General features: G+C 39.0%; 1 protein-coding gene across 14 annotated transcripts in view; it reads right to left on the reverse strand.

Annotated features, from left to right (window-relative positions):
• Positions 1-14214, reverse strand: part of IRAG1 (inositol 1,4,5-triphosphate receptor associated 1) — a 137226-nt gene that overhangs the window by 13172 nt on the left and 109840 nt on the right. For all 14 annotated transcript variants that reach the window (XM_078853204.1, XM_078853203.1, XM_078853206.1 and 11 more), the window contains 5 exons: positions 12114-12245; positions 11342-11483; positions 8480-8529; positions 4835-4942; positions 2482-2546 (listed from right to left, as the gene is read on the reverse strand). In XM_078853204.1, coding sequence (XP_078709330.1) covers positions 2482-2546; positions 4835-4942; positions 8480-8529; positions 11342-11483; positions 12114-12245 — 497 coding nt within the window. The remainder of the gene's footprint in view (positions 1-2481; positions 2547-4834; positions 4943-8479; positions 8530-11341; positions 11484-12113; positions 12246-14214) is intronic.

A 14214-nucleotide genomic window follows, 5' to 3' on the forward strand; every position in this document is an offset into this window, starting at 1 on the left:
GTATACAGGATGTAGGGGAGACCCCAGGTAGAGAATCAAAGCTAATTCTCCTGTGCTTCCAATTTCAGAATCATGCAAACAGGCCAAACGAGCGGTGCTGTGGGATCTGAGAGCACAGCATTGTATACTGGGTGCTTAGGTGGCCTTCCAGGTTGTCTGGAGGGTAACAGCTGGGTCTTGGTAGTGAAGCAATCCTGAGCTGGCATGGAAGGAGAGGCTTGCTCTTGAACCAGCTAATGTCCCCCGTATACTCTTTGGAGGCCCAGGAGCAGGCACTGGATGTGATTATTGTTCACCTTGGTGAAAACGATTTGGGAAGGTGTAGGGGAGTTAACTGATGATCAGAGCTAAGAGGGATTTGGGGCAGATCCAGGATTTTTTCCCTGGAATGACAATTATTTGGTCTGACATATTACAGTGCAGGGTGTGGCAGGAAGCTGTGAAGCATCCATGGATTGATATGACTGGGGGATATATGAATAGGGATGTGACTAAATTCATGGGTAATGAAAGGGGTTGCATAATTCTTCATCTGGACATATCTTACGGGGCACCTAAGTTATTTAGGGAGGATGGGGTACACCAATGCAACTAGAGACCTTTCTGTCCACTATAAAGGAAGGAATCAGTAACTATCTTGGAAACTGGCGGGGGATGGGCCAGAGGCAGCCAAGCTCATTGTGGCAGATGTCCAGTGCAGGTACTCAGTATGGAAGGGATATGGTTATCAGATAAAATGGATTCAAAGAGGCTTTGAAGGAAAGCATCCCTTAAGGGAGCTGAGGAAGTGGGAGTTGGGAGCTCCTACATCTGGTACACCAAGGAGTCAACCCTCTTTCCTTTTACAGCCCCCCCTCAGCGATGGTAAAGAAGGGCCCCAGCAGCAGGATGTCTGGGACTAAATTGGAAATTAGGTGGAAATGATGATGATCTGCACTGTACAATTTATTGCTGGCTACTCTCAGATATTTTAAGTGAATAAATTTGTGGCCTAATTAAACGACATCCATTACCTCTTGCCTTTCCGCTGGTGCGACCAGACAACAAAGCACCCGTCAACAAAGGTCATTGTACCATCATCAGTGCAGACGTTCGAGATGAGATTATATAACATAACAAGGGGAATACTGGGCAAGAACTGTGTTAGATGCAAGGGTTGGATTGAGACCCTTTTATTCTGCATTATGGTTCAAAAGAGGGGAGCAGGAAGAGGGGAAACTGTTTGGTATTAAAGAGTATACTTAAGTGTCAAATGAAAGAAAATTAAAAAGCAGGATAAGTTGATACACTACAAAGAACACTGTGGGTGGACAGTCTGCAGTATGAACAAAATATGTGCCCAGACAGGCAAAAATGAGGAATATTTAAATTAAAGAAGGACTGTTATTTCACAAACTGAAGAATGAAAGAAACAGAGCTCTCTCTAGGGGCTAGTTTGCTGGACCTTTGCGGGGGCAGTACAAGGTGCACACAGCTTTGCAGACTACACTTAGAACCAGCAGCTGGAACTCAGATCTAAGGCTCAAAAAAAGAAAAATGAGGAACACAGTGGGGGAAAGGACCAGAGACAGGGAAGAAAGACAGAGTTTTTCAGGCTGAAAGATACATCAGCACTGTGATGTGATGAAAAAGATCCAGAGAGATGGTTTCCGAGATAATACAGCAGACAAAAGCTTTAGAAAGCATGCTCAGGAACTGTTCTATTGTGTGCTGAAATTTTTCTGGATGTACTCATTTCCACTTTCATCTTGCTTAAAAGCGGTATGAAACATACACAAAATGGGTACAATACAGACCTGAAATCTAAAAACATGTCTAGATTTAAATCCAAACCACTGAAAGATTTGCACAGCATCATCACGAGGGTCAAATAATTAAGCAGCAATTTTTTTTAAATGTGGCACTAAATAAATCATGACCTCTCAAATCTCAGTGCACAGAACCATTCTATACTGTGGAGTACAGTTCATGCACTGCAGGGATGAGAAAAAGCTGGTGGGGTTTTGAGTTTTGTGAAACCTTTAGAACTTTTGTACAAATGATAGGTTTCTGAAGCTTTGTAGAGTTTCATGAAACATTTTTATTGTACTTTGAATCCTTTATTTTCCAAGGGAAATTTAATTTTTAAAAGTAAGTGTTTCTAGTGGGGCCTGGGCTAAACAAACAGATGACTGCCTGTGTAGATCAGATTGCAGGATCAGGGCCAAGTTTTGTAGAAATGGAATTGCTGATTTTCTAAAAAAGTTACATTGCTTCATTAAGTTACAACTTCATACTTGAAACAGGAAATGCAAAAGATAATCACTCAGTAGTAGAATAATAGGGTCAAATCCTCAGCTGGTGTATATCAGTATAGCTTCATTGACATCAAGGACCATAATCCTATCATTTTAGTTCCCTTACAGAAATTGTTGCATTTTTATATCAAATACATTCGTTGTCTAATAAATCCAATATGAAAAACAACCTAAGAACACTCACTTCTCTAGAAGGGCTGGTAGGGCAGGTGTAGATGTCAGACTACTTCTTCCATTGGGTGATTCAGCCTGTAAATTGAAAACATGAGAAATAAAATGTTAAATTCCATGCAATGTTAGGTTTCATGAATTGATTTCTAATGCAACTTCAGTATGATGATAAAGTTAATGGGTTTCTTACCTGAAGTTTTTCTTCCAAAATACATCACACAAAATCTCCTGAAAATTGAGCTCTCAAACTACTTCTGTAAACAATGAATCATAGAATCATAGAATATCAGGGTTGGAAGGGACCTCAGGAGGTCATCTAGTCCAACCCCCTGCTCAAAAGCAGGACCCATCCCCAATTAAATCATCCCAGCCAGGGCTTTGTCAAGCCTGACCTTAAAAACTTCTAAGGAAGGAGATTCCACCACCTCCCTAGGCAACGCATTCCAGTGTTTCACCACCCTCCTAGTGAAAAAGTTTTTCCTAATATCCAACCTAAACCTCCCCCACTGCAACTTGAGACCATTACTCCTTGTCCTGTCCTCTTCTACCACTGAGAATAGTCTAGAACCATCCTCTCTGGAACCACCTCTCAGGTAGTTGAAAGTAGCTATCAAATCCCCCCTCATTCTTCTCTTCTGCAGACTAAACAATCCCAGTTCCCTCAGCCTCTCCTCATAAGTCATGTGTTCCAGACCCCTAATAATTTTTGTTGCCCTTCGCTGGACTCTTTCCAATTTATCCACATCCTTCTTGTAGTGTGGGGCCCAAAACTGGACACAGTACTCCAGATGAGGCCTCACCAATGTCGAATAGAAGGGGACGATCACGTCCCTCGATCTGCTCGCTATGCCCCTACTTATACATCACAAAATGCCATTGGCCTTCTTGGCAACAAGGGCACACTGCTGACTCATATCCAGCTTCTCGTCCACTGTCACCCCTAGGTCCTTTTCCGCAGAACTGCTGCCTAGCCATTCGGTCCCTAGTCTGTAGCTGGACTTTAAAAATTACGAGTAGCTGTTTTTGCCACTTTTGTGCCTCTCTCTCTACCTTACTTCCGTTATATATGTGTTGTTTAGTCTCTTCCTTTTGTTGTGCACTGACTACTGGATAGTATGTTGATTATTTTCCCGTCTCTTCCTTTTCTGTAAATTGTGCTTCCTCTGTTGGGTTTTCAGTGAGAAATTTTAACAATGAATTTTTCACCTCCATTCATGTCTTTAAACAATTCGTGTGGGCACATAATGACATAATATGGTCATGCAATCATGTTGTTTTTTAAATTGAATTCAATTTAAAGATCAATTTCATTTTAACTCCCACTCAGCTAAAAATACTGTCCCTTTGAAGACATTTCCATCAGACGTGCTGCTCTTCAGCTGCTTGTCTGCAATAATGCCCATTAAAGAAGCTTTGGCCTTCCAGTAGAGAGCCTTGACCATACATCTTTAAAAGTTTTAGATCTGTCATCTTGGATCTGTTAGTCTATCCTTGAAGCTAGGAGTACCTGGTACATTTTGCACTGGAGTAATACGTTATGTAGATTTGTTAAGCTCAAGTTTTATTTGGTTCTTCTTTAATGTGCAAACAATATATAGTACCAGATTATGCTGCTGTAAACAAAAAAGACAACACAGGAGCTGAATATGCTACTTATCCCAGGCTATAGTGGGAGTTGTACATTTCTGTTGTATGAGTTTTTCAGTTTGGGTTTATACTGAAGACTTTTGTGACAGTTGATTAGAAGAGCTGTCACAATAACAGAGCAGTAAATGACTGAAATTATCATCCCCTCTGGGTTCTACTGTGGAGGTTATTTTTACTTTTTTATGCATAGTACATTACCACTGAATAAACAGAAACTATAACGTAGAATCTGATTGTACCTTGACTTGCCTCGGGGCCCCAGTGAGCCAACATACAGCGTCACTGGGTTCCTAAGGTAAGCAGCCAAGGAAGCTGATTCGGAGGGGGTATTTCCTTTATGCAGCATGGGCTACATAGCCACCTGTGACTATCCCCATCACAAAGGTTGGGTCACAGATTCCACACAGGCTCATGGCACTGGGAAATTCCCTGTGTGTCTTAATGAAGACCTAATCAACAAGGTAGGCTTGGGGGTGTGAGGCTTCTTAGAAGTGTTTCCTCAAGCTTGGGGGTCTCATACATTTTTGTGCTGAGAAAAGGTGAGGAGAGACTAGCATGGATATTCCCAATTTAAACCATATACTTGAGTGCAGTTTGAATCACTCAAATTTGCAATGTCAAATGGGCTCAGATTTTTCAGAAATGTTTGCTCAGTTCGATATGACACGGGTTTAAGAAACATGTTAATTTCTTTAAATTATGGACTTATTTTTACTTACCAGAGATGGCATTGAAGGTATGGGTGACGTAGTAGGTGACTGGCCGGGAATGTGTAATGAGTTAAATTTAGGAACAACAGCAACACTGACTCTCCTCCGAGGCATATTCTGTCATTAAACAACAAACTTTATCATACAAGAAGCTCAACTGAAGGATAATTCTCTGTGGTTGGTAGGTATTGTAAACAAGCAGATTCATACAATCCACGCAACAGAAATATTCTAACCTATACTAGCAGCAGCAAACACAATTATCTATTTTGGATGAGACATACATAAAACTACATTAAGAGAATGTTAATATTGCAAAAGTCAGGAAACGGTAGCATGTCCAACCTTAATTCTTCCCCCTTTGGGCGTATCCATCATGATTAGTCTAAGTGCATGATCACATATTGCTTCTTAAATAACACAATTTTACAATAGTATTATACACTTTTTTTCTACAAAATTAGACACACATCTAGCATTCTGTAGTACTGTGTATCACTCCTTATATACCAGACAAAGACCATGACCATCCTTTATAAGAAAAGTACACAGTAAATTTACACAATATATTACAATATATACAGTATATTACGGATTAAATGTAACAGAATAATAGTGATTTTTTTGCTGGTAAAAATAGGTCAGATAAGTTGGCAGATAAATTAATTTTGTAGTTAAGTGCCTCATTCCTTGATATGCACCTAAGTGAGTTGGCACTTCCTATTGGTTGAAAAGAAAAGGTCTGATAAATGGCTGCTGACTAAGGTCCTGATTCAGAAATGTATCTATTCAGAAACACACTTGAACACCTGCTTACAGTGAAGTAAATAGGGACTTAAATGCTAACTTAAAAAGTTAAGCACATACTTAAGTGCTTTCCTGAATTGGGGTCTAAAAGTATTAAAGCATACTTTAGGAAAGACTCTTTATATTGATTGTAGTCTAACACAATAACATGATATCAGTTTAAGTATAAATAAGAAGATGATATATATAAGGTAGAAGGAAAATTTATACAATATTATAAATTTGAGAAACAGCATGTGATCATATAATTAAAGACTATCAACCTTCAACTTCTCCTGCTGGCAGGAAGGCTGGGTTCAGTCCATTACTGTTTTAATCATAAAATGTCCCCTAAAATATTAACAACCAAACAAACATGGCCCAGTTTGGCTAAAAATACTAAATTCCATCCCTTCTCACACATTGATGCTGTATTTTGGGCAGCTCATTGTTGAAAATCAATCAAAAACCATTAATGTGGAGAGAGTGGACGGATAAGGGGATAATTTGGGTCTCTGGATTGAGGATCAAGTTTCTTCTTTTCCAAGTACTCTAACTACAGTACTATTTACCTGGTCCAGTGGCATGGCATTACCCACAGTGTAAGCACCTCTTGAAGGACATATTTGGTCCGGATGCACTGGGAGCAGCAGAGATGCCAGAATTATAGTCGATGTGGAGAGAGCTCCATCTCTAGGTACACCCAATCAACTGCAGCCTGACTTCCAGGCCCAAAAGACCCTTCCTAATTCAGATTGCCTGTGCCAGGCCTGAAACAAAGATTTGTGTATATTTTTGAGCCCTAGACAATGGGGAAATGCCTTGCAAAACATTAAAACTCTGCAACTGATCTATGATTAAGGCTAATGTAGCCACAAATTTTATTTTGTTCACACGGGTCCCCACATAGATTACAGCGCATGGATCTTGCCAAAACAGACTGTTGTTGGAGATGTGGGTCTTCTGGAACCACACTGGCTCACATGTTTTGGGACTGTTCCAGGATACATTTGTTTCAGCTAGAATAAGTAGTAAGGTTAGTATGATAATAGATACCTCCTTAAAAATTACTTCCCAGAACTGTTTTTTGGGATATAGCTCATCATCTTGAAAACTCTCCAACTCACGGAAAGCTTAGTTCTCCAGAGCAGTGCTTGTAGGCAAGTGACTCATATTGCTTAGATGGAAGAGCAGACTGTCTCCAGGGATAGAAGCTTGGGTCAGCGACTTGGCTGACCTAGCAGCTAAAGAGCAGGTACTGTTTCAGAGAAAGACTTCAGACAAATCTTAAAAGTTTTAGTCTACTGTCTTAGAAACTTTTTATTAATCCATAGTGGATGGAAACCAATATGTCAGTCTCCTTTCCCTCTTTTCCCATTCCTTTACATTGTTTGGTCTTTTGTTTCTTCTTCAGTTGCTCACCCCGCTTTTTTTAAAATAAATAAATACAATGTAAACAAAAAAAGACTATCAAAATGCATATAGACACGAAGAGGAGTTAAAATGGTATGTGCAACCTTAGCTTGGTAGTTCCTGACTTCTGAGTATAAACTTAACATTCTCTTAACACAATTTTTGGTATGGAATTTCCCAGGCTGCTGCTGTCCCCCCCTCCCCCCCAAGAGAAAAAGCATGGGGGTGGGGCAGAATTTGAACCTCCCTACTCAGGCAATATGCCTCCAAGTCGTGCTGGGAGAGTGCATGCCTGAATGTAGACGGTGACAATCTTTATCCAAGTATAGTGCACTATGCTCCCAAAATGCCAGCTCAGCTTTACTTGCTGGTATGGAAGGGGAGAAGAAGATTAGCCCTACCATTTCTGGAGAGTCTAGCACTGCTGCAGATACTAAAGTCTCTTGGTCCCTGTGTGCAGAGAGTGCAAGGAATGGGAGTATGGGTGGCACCTGGACAGAGAGGAACAATAAAGGAGGCTTCTTGTTCCCTGTCTCTTCCCACTGAGTATCTGCATGGGGCTGGGAACAATTTGGACCTTAACTATTACAAACGATGAAATATAAATATGAAATAAAGCTTGCAGAAGTTGAACAACATAACAGATCAATTTCCTATTAGCTGAATAGGTTCTCAGCTGTATTAATTAGTGAATTTAAGAGGCTGCCTTATAGCTGAGTCTCCAAAGGCTAGGAGTCTGCACATATTTAAAACTAGCTTTGTTAAAGTTATTAATAAGTCAATATCAAGCATGGAGAATATCTCAGTTATGAATGCTTTAACAAAACAATAAAAAAAGATTGTCCTGTGCTGACTGAATCAGTGAGCCACACCCTTAAAAACTACTGGATTATCTCTATGGTGTTGTGGAAATGATGTGGTTGCTAAGAGTGACAATTTCAGAACCTAAGAGACTGATCCTGCAACCCCTATTCATATAGTCATTCTTGGCCTAATGCTCAACTTATGACAGTCACAGCTGAGGATCTGGCCATGGACTGTAAAGCAGGATTGTGCTCTAAAACACTATTATTCTGAAACAAATTAGTGAGGCCCCTTTATAAATTTTCAATTAATTCCAAGAATTACTATTTATTACTGTATACAGTTATTCTCAATTTTACAAAATTCCAAAATATTTGACAGGTTTCAGAGTAGCAGCTGTGTTAGTCTGTATCCGCAAAAAGAAAAGGAGTACTTGTGGCACCTTAGAGACTCTAAGTTTAGTCTTTAAGGTGCCACAAGCACTCCTTTTCTTTTTGCAAAATATTTGAATTGGCCATCACACAAACTGCACTTCAGATTTATCAGGACTGTAGTAGGCAATCAAATTCTATATATTTAGACAGTGACTGAATTTTTGTTACATAAAATCTTCACTTAACAGTTTAATTTCTGTTAATATTGTCAAAATACCTTTCCAACAGTAAGAGACATGGATCTAGATGAACGAGGCACTCCATCTTCTGCATGGAAGACAGTAGATAAAGAACAGAGTTAGACTATATGGATAAATCCCTATAAATAAAATTGATATATGAACTAGATTGGATCTCAGTTACCCCAATGGAAATTTGTAAGGACCCCACTTATTTCAACTGACTTCAGTTGCCACTGCGATCAGAATCTGGCCTACTGGCTGTTCCTACATGCTGATTTTTCAGAAGAAAGTTTTAATACTTAAACTTCCAGTAGGCTACATAAGCAAAAACAGCAAAGAAAAGACAGCAAAGAACTTTTTTTAAAATTTTGCCTACTGGAATAAATTCCTTTTCATCACATTTTACTTCTGAGGAAGTCCTATAGAAAACAGGCAAAAATAAGCACACATGCAAGTAATGCAATTAAATATAATCATTTGGCCCGATCATACTTGGATAATTAACAATCATCTAGAATAACCGTAGTTAGTAAATCTAGCTGATAAAATATAAAATGTATTGTATAGGCATTGCACAAAAGCTTTCATAATCCACTTTAAGGAGACATAGCAGCTTTGCAGAGCTGACGTCTGCTGAAAGTGAACTCTAAACACATGCAAGAGCATGTGCAAATGAATATTTAACAAACAGCCAAACTTGTGATCCTAGAGACAACCATAAAACAATTCTATACATACAAGATTTTATGAAGATGTTAAATATCCAGTGTTTTGTTTTTTAAAAGTGACTGATATCTTTTGGAAACTATTAAAAATGTTCCATTTAGAAGTAATATTGCTTCTATCATAGACTTCCTGTATTTCTTTTCTCATGCTCTTTATAATGAAGACCATTTATATGAGCTCTCTCAAGAAACAAAGATCCTGTTTTCATGCAAATATTCTTAGTAGTAAAGAATGCTCAGATAAAATGTTTAATACAGATAGTAGAAACAGAATTGTTTCCAAACAGAATGTTTTTAAAAGTTTCCCATGCATCATCAGTTCTTCAAGTATTTAAATTTATTTCAATGTAGTCAGTGCCTAGTTATTTCTTAAACTAGTTCAGCTTCACATACTATACATATTGCACCACTGTTGAAGCTGATTGTGGTGTCCAGGAAGTTGATGCTAGTGTGGAAGTGTTCTGGAGACAGTTTAATGGATGGGTTGTTGTTGGTGTGGAACACTCCCACACTAGCATCAATTTCCTGAACACTATAATCAGCTTCAACAATGGAACCCTACAGACAACCATGTACAAGAAACCCACAGATCACCACACCTTCCTTCATAGATCCAGTAACCACCCCAAACACACTAAGAAATCTGTAATCCACAGGCAGATACTCAGATACTATGGAATATACTCTGAGGACGAAGTTCAGGAGGGATATACACCTTTAACACACCTTAAAACTGCCGTCCCCAAACAACGACACTCCACCAGAGAAGTAGATAGCATCATAGAATGGGCGACCCAAGTACCCTGAGAGAATCTGTTTCAATAGAGAAATAAAATCCCCTCCAACCACACACCCCTAGCTGTCACCTTTCACCCCAAACTGTGTATCATCAAACAAATACAACCCATACTCGATGGGGACCCCATCCTGAAAGAAATCTTTCCTGAACCCCCGACCCACTTCTGGCCTTCCAACAGTCATTTCCAAGCTCATAATCAGAAGCAAGCTCTCCACAGACCAGGACCACCAACTCCAAGTGGCATCAGACCCTACCAGAACAGATGGAAAACATGCAGCCATATTTACCACAACATGTGGTGTACCTCTCCAGCGCACTAAATGCCCCAGTAAGAACTATGTGGGTGAAACAAGACAATCCCTGCACTCTTGAATGAACTCACATAGGAAAATGATAAAAGTCAAAATCACCCTATCACCTGTGAGAGAACACTTCACAAAGCGATCAGAAAGTCTGACATATCAGTCCTCATCCTCAAAGGAAACCTGCACAACACTTTCAAAAGACAAGCCTGGGAGCTTAAATTCACAACTCTGCAAGACACTATAAATCATGGATTTAAAAGAGACATCGGATTTATGGATTATTACAACAATCCGTAACCCACTAACCCCCTCTTTTGTCCTATGACTGCATAGGGGTTAACTGGCCAGTCTACCTTGAATGATCCCTTACAATATGTGCTAATACTTATGCTAAACGATCTGGTCCACCTGGCATTTTGCTGTGATGCTGGGAGTACCTTTTCCAGCCCCGAAGCAGAGCTCTGTGTGGCTCAAAAGTATATCTCTCTCACCAACAGAAGTCGGTGCAATAAAAGCTATTACCTCACCCACCTTATCTCTCAATTTTCCATTGACTTTCATGGGAAATGGTGTGCACCTAACAATTGCAGGATTAGATAAAGTAGCTTTGTGTTATATACAAGGGAAATTCAAAAAGATACTCTTAAAATAGGTTTCAGAGTAGCAGCCGTGTTAGTCTGTATTCTCAAAAAGAAAAGGAGGACTTGTGGTACCTTAGAGACTAAAATTTATTTGAGCATAAGCTTTTGTGAGCTACAGCTCACTTCATCGGATGCATCCTAAGCCACTGAATGCATCCGATGAAGTGAGCTGTAGCTCACGAAAGCTTATGCTCAAATAAATTTGTTAGTCTCTTAGCTGCCACAAGTACTCCTTTTCTTTTTTCTTAAAATAGGGTAATCCAACCAGCCCTGAAACCTCTTGCAGATACTATACACAAGTATGTGTTGGGAGATACCTTGTAAAATCTGCTTCTGTAACTGAGAATGTTCACAATACCTGATTTTACAAGATAAGTAGCACTATAAACCCATGTGATTAAAGGCAAGCCTTAAGCACTGTTATTACCAGATGAACTGTAACTTCTGCTAGAATTCTGATTGGCCAGTTTCTTAAACTCCATTAGCTCAGCATGGTCCTTTTCATATGTTCTCTTCAAATTCTCCACATACTGCATCATTACTTCTGTGGCCTTTGACATACGTTTCTCCTAAAGTGAGAGAAATACAGGGGTAACTCCTATACTATTTAAACAAATAATTAATCTCTATGTCTGCCAAGTTCTGCCAGAGCTGAGTATGGAGCAGTTGTTCAAAAAGGACTTTCATGACTGGGAACTCCTCAGGCTAAATAGAATTGTCTTCCACACCTGAATCCCAGCACGTACATGGACATATACTGACGATATTGATATTTTTGGTGATCAGATCATACATTTATACACAAACTCTCATACACAAAATGTTACTATAATTACCTGGTTTGTATGTGAAATAACTATTGTTTAAAATGATATATATCATACAAATGTTGAGTGGCTTCAAGGGTAGTTTCCCTCTGTGTGCATTCTATTACCTACAGATGCCATATTGAGGGCAATAGCATGTTATCTGAAGTTATGTTAATTGCTTTAAACCAGTCACGACAGATAAAATCCAAGTACACTACAGAAAAATTGTGTGTGTGTAAATGCATCTCATGATGAGATACATAATATATTTACACACGTGCATACATGTGCAACTATGTGAAACATTAATTTTTTTCATTAAGATCTAAAATGAGATAGCTAAAGTATAGAAATCAAGGAACACGCTGGAGATTTTTTAAACTGTCTTACCTGGCGAACAGCTCCAACCATTTCAGCACGACTGGAGAGCCTAGCAGCCAAACGATGTAGTACAGCAATATCCTCCAACAGCTTCTGGCAAGTTTCTCTGTGTTCATAGTGATGCCATAAGGCAGCTGAAGACTGAAATGAAAGAATGCACCAAAACATCAAATCATGGTCTAACCACCAAAATATTAAAGCACGGGCTAAGAGTTTTAGAGGCAAATATTCAGAGGGTGCACATTTGAAGTGTTGTTCCCACTGAAGTCAATGGAAGTCTCAGTGCTAAAGGCCTACGTACAACTTTAGAAATATACCCTTTATAGTAACGACCATTTACAAATCTGTTTCCAAAACCCAAAGAATACTTGAACTTGCCAGTGTGGTAGGTATCAACAAGTCTCTTCAGCTTTTCTAATTTCTATGATATATTCACATTTTGATAAGCTATCAACCCTTAACTTTCCAAGAACTCAGAAAAGAAAAGAGCAATAGCAAGCAGCATGACTTTCTCTAATATTGCCTGCAATAACCAGAAAACAATCCTATGGACAGGTGAGAAATTAATCAGAAATATCTGTATATACTAACTCAAATCACTTTGGTAATTTAGGCCCTAATTCAGGAAAGCACGTAAGTACATGGTTTCAATGGGATTACTCACATAGTTAAAGTTAAGCATGTGTTCATATGCTTTGCTGAATCAGGGCCTTAGTGAACAACTCTTTTCCTAATTAGTGACTGCTGTTCTCTGTAATATTTAATTCTTTGTCACTGTATTTAAACAAATGGCCCAAATCCCCCACACTTTGAGGTAATTCAGCTCTAGAGCCAGATTTTTGTGGTGTTGGATTGATTTCTGTGTTCTATAGCATGTTTCAATGTCAAAGGGCTGCAGTAACTTCAGAAGGGATCCCTGAATCAGAAATAAACATGAATATCTGTGATTCAGATTTTATTTGTAGTTTTATTTGTTTATGAAGTTATACCTGAAAAAAAACCTACAGCTCTCATCATGAATATGACATTTATACTATTGCTGACGCCAAACATTCAAAAATCATGAAGTCAGGGGGCTCCTAAATATCATGAGATCTATTTTTTAAGTCTCATGATTTTAAACCAATGTGTGTGGGGGTTTTATGCGCCATCTGGTCTTTGAGACGTTAGGGTACACTCAGCTTACATTGTCAAGCTTTTTTGTGCAACCATGCAGACTAAAACCTTTTTTAAAAATGAAAGATGAGATTCTCATGTTATCAGTTGTCTTCGAGAGCTGGGGTTTTAAGTAAAACATCAATATCATGAAGCTCCTGAAAGAATCATGGGAGTTGGCAACACTGTTCAATGGGCCTGCTCCTACAGAAACGAACAGGCAATCTTCAACTGAGTTCCAAAGGTGCAGACGTAGGCCCTAATATGATCCATGTGTAATACAGGAACTCCCATGGGCTTTGTCCCTTTGTTTAAGGTGATCGGAGCGTCAAAATATTTGGAATAAGACCCTGTTTAGTAAAAATTACACACATCATCAGAGGTTATATAAAGTAGCCATTTAAGTCCAAATTGTGTCATGTGAACTGGAATGAGGAGGGGAAGTTAGCTGCTTTTCTCCTGTGCTGTTAACATGATCCTTACTTTATTTCTTGCTAGTAAATGATTCTAAACCAAAATATTTGTATTACTACAAATGACAGGCTGCATTTCAAAGTACCCTTATGCACTAGCTATAAAAATGTGTGTGTACACAAAGGATTACTATAAATGAAGACATGAGATTTAATAGATCATCTCTGCTTACTTAAAGCTCTCTAAACAGCCAAGAGTAGGGGAGAAAGCAGCAATACAACCCCCACATTTTTAGGTACAGATAATCCTCAAATGCAGCTTTGAAATCCCAGTGAAAAAATGTAAACTTCACAATCCTTGTTTAATTGTATCCTCCTTCAGTTTCATAACTTCGTGTGCCCTGCTTGCCAAATATAATGGGTGACTCTTGCCTTATGTTCTTTTAACTATTTATCAACCCCAGATCAGTACATCATTCTGTCTACCTAATACTGTACCTATCACCATGGTTCCTGGGCCTCTGCTGCTTTTATTGCACAAG

Source organism: Lepidochelys kempii, chromosome 6, assembly GCF_965140285.1.
Source record: "Lepidochelys kempii isolate rLepKem1 chromosome 6, rLepKem1.hap1, whole genome shotgun sequence".
NCBI lineage: Eukaryota > Metazoa > Chordata > Testudines > Cheloniidae > Lepidochelys > Lepidochelys kempii.